General features: G+C 31.5%; 1 protein-coding gene across 1 annotated transcript; it reads left to right on the top strand.

The window, feature by feature from the left end:
• The first annotated feature begins 3257 nt into the window (after window positions 1–3257).
• LOC130970521 (uncharacterized) lies at window positions 3258–4168 on the top strand. The gene is made up of 2 exons (XM_057896633.1): window positions 3258–3632; window positions 3747–4168. The coding sequence occupies exons 1-2, from the start codon at window positions 3527–3529 to the stop codon at window positions 3872–3874; spliced, it is 234 nt and encodes a 77-aa protein (XP_057752616.1). The 5' UTR covers window positions 3258–3526; the 3' UTR covers window positions 3875–4168.
• Window positions 4169–6415: the final 2247 nt, after the last annotated feature.

Raw genomic sequence — 6415 nt, 5'->3', positions numbered from 1 at the left:
GAGTTCTTCTTTTGTGTTCTGACTTCATTGTAGAATGTTGCCCTTGGTTTTTCTTTGTTTACATCAATGAGAATAATGGCTTTTGTGCCATATGCATGTCGAAAGGGAGATTCTTTAGTGGTAGTTTGAGTAATTGTATATGTTTATAGTATTTGTGTGAGCTCTGAAAAGTTAGTCAGTAGAAGCCAACTCATAACACCATTTTGTCGGTGACCTGCTCCCAGATGAACTCCACAGATTTCACTTTAGGTTTCATCTAAAACCTCTTGTATTCGAAGTTGGGATGCACTTTGATAGAGGTGTTGAGATCCCTCTTTTATAGAGAATATTACAAAATAAAGTATAGTGCTGAGCTTCTTTCATTAATCTCATTACCTCCTTTTATTCTTGAGGAAGGATGTCGAACTTGATATATTCAATGCTTGGTGTTATCCATCCCTAGATTGTGAGGATGTCTGTCTTGTTGACTTCTTTTGATATTGAAGGTGACTGTAGTGTTTCTTGGATCAGAATTTTATTATTGTCCTAGGCTTTGTACTGGCTAGCTTGGAGAGGGCATCAGCTCGGCCATTTTGTTATCAGCCTATATGCTTGACCTTTCCTTCTTCATTTTTGAGAATGATCCCTGCTCCACTACTAGCTTTGTTTGATGATCCATCTCCTAGTCGTGGAGCTTCCTTTTTGCTCCTCGGTATACTCCGTAAGGAAGTCGGCTAAGTATTGCGACTTGATGACCGTCCGAGCTTCATACTTCAAATCAAATTTGGACAACTCTACAACCCACCATAGGATCTACCTTGCAATATCCATTTTTTGGAGGATATGTTTCTTGGTATGATTAGCTCGGACTTTGATGGTGTGAGTTTGAGAGTGGGGTCACAATATCTGGGATGCCAAGACCAAAGTATATGCAACTTACTCAATTTAATAATTGAGCTCAGCTCCTTGTGGTACCTTATTAGTGAAGTAGGCGAGCTTTTGCCCGACGTTTTCTTCTTTAAATAGTGAAGAGGCTACTACTTTGTCGGCCACAACTAAATATAGGACAAGCTCTTCTCCTGTTTCATGTTGGGTAAGAATTGGAGGCTGAGACAAGAATTTTACGAATTCTTGGAAGACTTGTTCATATTCCTGGGTCTATATGAAGTCGTGCCTCCTTTCAAGTAAGTTAGATTAGCTTCAATGCCCCTTTGAGTGAGCATGAACATCAGAAATTTTTCTGCTTCTATGGTGAAGGTGTACTTTGTGGAATTTAGCCTCATCTCGTGTGGTCTTATGATTTGGAATACTTCTGTCAAGTCAGAAAATAAGTCGTCTTCACTTTTTTCTTAGGAGAATTTATTGTTCTGTTTTTTGCAAGTTCTCTTGTGATAACGTGGATACACCGATCCAAAGTGTTTATAGACTTTTGGTGATCTTTTTCTATCTTTGCGCTCTTATCTTCTTTTGTAGTCCAGCGTCATTGTAGCAATCTATAGTAATCTCTCTGACTTCCTTCATTATTGCTTTAGATTGCTAGAGGAGGAGGTATATTTTTTGTGGCATATTTTTCTGTATATACTCACTAGAAAAATACGTAATAGAGTGTAAGAGTGATACCTTCGAGGTCGGTCATAACTCTTGTCTTCCTTTTATTTTTTATTTTTCTTGTTACCTCGGGACTTGTGTCTCTTCTAGTAATAATTTTGATTCCTCCTTCATGGAAGTGACTATACGTAAGGAAGACTTACATTTATGATGTCTCAAATTTTACTGTTTCTATTTCGTTGTGCAATTGTATTTTCTGTGCTAGCAAATCTGTCAAACAAAATCTTTTTACAGAAATTTTTTTAGATTCTGCCATTAAGCCTTTAATTTCTTCTGTTGGAGTAGTAAGGGTCTTGTTTACTCCTTTTCTTCTTACATATTTTCTCTTGCCAATTGAGTTTTTTTTTTAACATTTTTTTCTTCAATTGACTTTTGAGTTTGTTTTAGTTTGCTTTTTACAATGACCTTAAGACGATGCTTTCTTCTCCTTTGTTTTGGTTGTAGTGTACTTTTTTTTTTCTGGATGCTATCCATCTTTATTGGTGTATAAATAGCATCAAATTCTAAGAGAATATATATATATATATATATATATATATATATATATATATATATATATATGACAATGATACAATTTGTGAGCAACCAAGAAAAAATGTGTCCTGAGGATCTTTTGATTATGTTGTATTTAAATTGGCTTATGCTGCATTTTTCTGGCCTAAGTTTGGAAGAAAGGTTTCATTATTTTTACTAACAATATTTTCCATTCCTCTTTCAATCACTAATTAATATAGGACATTTTATTTATTCTTTCTTCATGAAATCTCTGTATTTAGAACATACAATTACTACATTACCATGAGTGTGTATCAATCGTGACATTATTAAATAAGAATTGAAAATAATTTAAAAATAAATAAAAAAATAATATATAAAAATACAGTGATATTATTAATTTGGGAGTAATATTATTATTTTTTTAGAATTTAAGAAATAAAAAATAATAATTCTAATTTTATTTTGTATATAACTGGATTATTAATCTTGTTATTAACTAAATCTTATCTTGCCAAACTAGGTTAATTATACATAAATCATCAAATAATTTCATGAAATTTTATTTCAAAAATATATTTATATTCAAATAAGTAATAGATCGATTTTAATAGTTTATTAGGTATTAAAATAAAAATATTTTAAATATGTTATATCATACAAAAAATATTAAAAATAATTAAAAAATTAATTTATATTTTAATATTAATAAAATATTAAAATATTATTATAATTTATTTAAAAAATATTATATATATATATATATATATATATATTTTCGTGTCTTATAAAAATTTTAAATTCGAACATTTGCGTGTTTTGTGTCGTATTGCGTCTAATATCGTCCGTGCATTATAGCAAATAAGTAACAGACATCTATTTTAATAGTTTATTTTACCTACTGGTTTTCTTTGTTAAGTCTATTCTTTTTTTTTTTTTTTTGGTGACTTTTGTTAAGTCTATTCTACATTTCTATTTCTATGTTCTAACAACAAAAAATACAAAAAATAATAAATTAATAACATTAATAATTCAAGAGTTTTAAAGAATTCACGTGTAAGGAAGGGTCTCTAAGGGAGCGTGCAGCATGTGCTTTGGCGCAGTGGGGCGAACCTTTTGTTTTATAAGATAATGGAAAACTCAAATTAAATTTTTTATAAAAAAAAAGTAGTGATATTCCTTCCATCTATAGCCTCATCTCACGGATCTTGCCCTTCAATTTCTTTAAATCCTCTCACCTTTGCCTTCCAATTTTTCTATAATTTTTTATTTAATTCCAAAAATACATACACATAATAATCCTCTTCATTGAAGTATATAAGACCTAGAATATAGAGTAGTTATTAGCAAGCTAAGGAGGCGCAATAAGGCATCAACTTGGTTCATCAAAGGCTTCTTCATTTATTATTACATCAAAGTAGAGTTAAAGGCTCAATATCCAAATATGGCGTCTTGGAAGAAAACCATCGCAACCCCATTCAAAAAAGCTCGCACTTTCTTTAACCAGCAACCACCGAGGGACCACCATCATAATAAGAAGTCTCAAACAGGTTTGTGTAGTGAAATTGAAATTATGTAATACATATATTATTATTTTGTTGCCACTATTAATTATCATGGTTCAAATGTTCATATAGTAGATTTATTTTATGTGATTGTTGCAGAACAAGAGAACCGTGTTGTGATGGATCTGCACGGTGAAGTCATGGCTTGTGGCTATGAAGATGTTCAAGTTATGTGGTCAATTCTTGATAAGTCCAAATCCAACACCTGCAATATAACATCCTCATAACAAGAATTAAAAGGAAAAAATAGTAGCTTGAGTCAAAATTGCAATCATACTAGCTTGAGTTAGCTATTTATAGCTGTGAAGTAATTATTCTCATTGTAGAAAAATGAAAAAAAAATATTGTAATGTGTTATTAGTAGGAGTTTAATTTGATAGGATATTAGTGCCCCCTTGTCTTTTGATGATGATGGTGGTGGCACTTTCACTCTGTAATGATTTTTGCAAGTGAAGGTGTTAATAGGCAATCCCCATGATTGTTTAGTACAAGATCATGGTGAGATTTTTGATGAAAATGTAGATCCCTTCTCTCTCTCTCTCTCTCTCTCTCTCTCTCTCTCTCTCTCTCTCTCATGACTATTAAGATGATTCTACATGAGATCTTATATGTCATGATTTCATTGCCAGAAGAATCAGTTAGCAAAACTTAAAAGGTTTAACTACTCTCTATATATATCTACATTTTACTCAATTTGTAATTGCATTGGTTATAATTTAAATTTGCTAATATCTCCGTATATAGATAATACAAAAAGAAATCTGATTTAAGTTCATATTCCAAAGCATCAGACTAACTTTAGAAGATACAATTATTTTCTTTTCTCTGAGTACATGTGTTATTAGTTAAATAATCTAGTCAAATATATTCCAAATAACTAAGTCAAATTCGGTAATTTAGTTGGAGAAATAGAATATATATTTGGATTTAATTCTTTTCTTTTCTTTTCTTTGTTTGTCAACTAAAATCCTATGCTTCTTGCATACACGTAAAAATACCCCTACCAGTGGAACAAAGCCCAGAGTTGCCTTGCAACACTATAACAAAAGTGTGTGTAGACTGCCCTTAACAAACAAACAAAAAAAAAGTGTGTGTAGACTGTAGATAGATAGGCATATAAATTTGAAATATAATTATTTAAAATTAGAGGTAGTCCAGTCTCTCAGACAAAAGTAACACACATATATTTTCTGCATGTATTCCATGAAATCTGACATCATTTGTTGTGAAAAAAAAAAATTGTCCGAGTTAACCAAATAGCCCAAAGATAATTTGAGAGTCAAATAAAGCATATTACTCTTTAAGTCCCAAAAAAAGAGCATATTACTCAAAAGGGCCCAAGAAATTTATCGGTGAAGAGTTGATTTGTGCTTTCAACCTTCCACCCGTATTTGCTTGTTGGCCATGGGCCATGACTAAAAAAAAAAAACCCTCCAAAATCAAGGGTATATTGCTAGCAAGTAGCAATCCAAACATAATTGGAGTAAGGGAATACATATTTGGGTTTGATTTTTTTTTTAATTAGAATTTTGTGTTTCCAAAGCATGGTAAACACAGAAGAACGGTTTGACCAAAAAAAAAATAATAATAATAAACACAGAAGAACGGTTGTAAATGTTGTGAAATAAAAGATATATATATATATATAATAATAAAGATGTATAAATAGAAGACTCTATTATTAATATAATTAGCTCAATAATATTTATATATATATAATAATATTATATGTTGTATTGTGTATATATATACAAAGATAGAAAGAAGTATTAAAAATAAAGAGAGAGAGAATTGCATTTGTTTATTGTTACTATCTCAATATAATAAAGATGATTAATATTGCTATTAATATTATATGTAAAGAGTAATAGAAAATAGAATTTAAAATGCTTATAAAATAAAAGAAGAGAAAGAATTGTAGTAGAAATATAAGGAGAAGGGTATTTGATTGCGACATAAAGAGAGAATTGATTTCTTATTATTTGTTTTGTGTTGCTCTATTCTCTTGCCTCAGATCATGCTTTTATAGGCAAAGAGAAGTTTACTTTTCAAACTACATTTATTTTCTTCATTCTAAGAATTTGTTCTCTTCAACGTAGAAAATGGGTTGCCCATTAAATGGACATCCATCCTTATCCTTTCCTAGTCATAACACTCCCCCTTGGATGTCCATTCAGGATTATGCCTCGTTAAAACCTTACTAAAGAAAAACCCAGTGGGAAAAAATTTTAGTGAAGGAAAAAGAGTACAATATCCTTCAGTGATGGGGACTGCCTCATTAAAAACCTTGTCAAGAAAAACCCAATGGGAAAAAACTTGACCAAGAGAAAAAGAGTACAGTCTCCCCCTCTTGCCGACATCATTTAATGTCTCGAAATCGACGCATCCCAATCTTATGTACCAATCTTTCAAAGGAGGATTTTGGGAGCGACTTTGTAAATAAATCTGCCAGATTGTCACTTGAACGGATCTGTTGGACATCAATTGTTCCTTGATTTTGAAGGTCATGAGTGAAGAAGAATTTGAGAGAAATATGCTTTGTTCTATCACCTTTGATGTATCCACCCTTAAGTTGAGCAATGCATGCTGTATTATCTTCAAACAGGACAGTTGGAGCTATCTTATGATCAATCAGTCCACATGATGACAGAATATATTGAATCAGACTCCTCAGCCAAAAACACTCGCGACTAGCTTCATGAATTGCTAGTATTTCGGCATGATTAGAGGATGTTGCAGCAATCGTCTGTTTCGTGGACCTCCATGAT

Source organism: Arachis stenosperma, chromosome 3 (genome assembly GCF_014773155.1).
Source record: "Arachis stenosperma cultivar V10309 chromosome 3, arast.V10309.gnm1.PFL2, whole genome shotgun sequence".
Taxonomy (NCBI): domain Eukaryota; kingdom Viridiplantae; phylum Streptophyta; class Magnoliopsida; order Fabales; family Fabaceae; genus Arachis; species Arachis stenosperma.
Note: the sequence above shows the minus strand (reverse complement) of the source record. Positions and strands in the feature narration are given on the sequence as shown.

Excerpts from the sequence above, each read along its gene's own strand:
- LOC130970521 (XM_057896633.1), top strand. The coding sequence starts at position 3,527 with ATGGCGTCTTGGAAGAAAACCATCGCAACCCCATTCAAAAAAGCTCGC. Across the intron at positions 3,633-3,746 it reads TAATAAGAAGTCTCAAACAG|AACAAGAGAACCGTGTTGTG; the intron begins GTTTGTGTAGTG and ends TGATTGTTGCAG.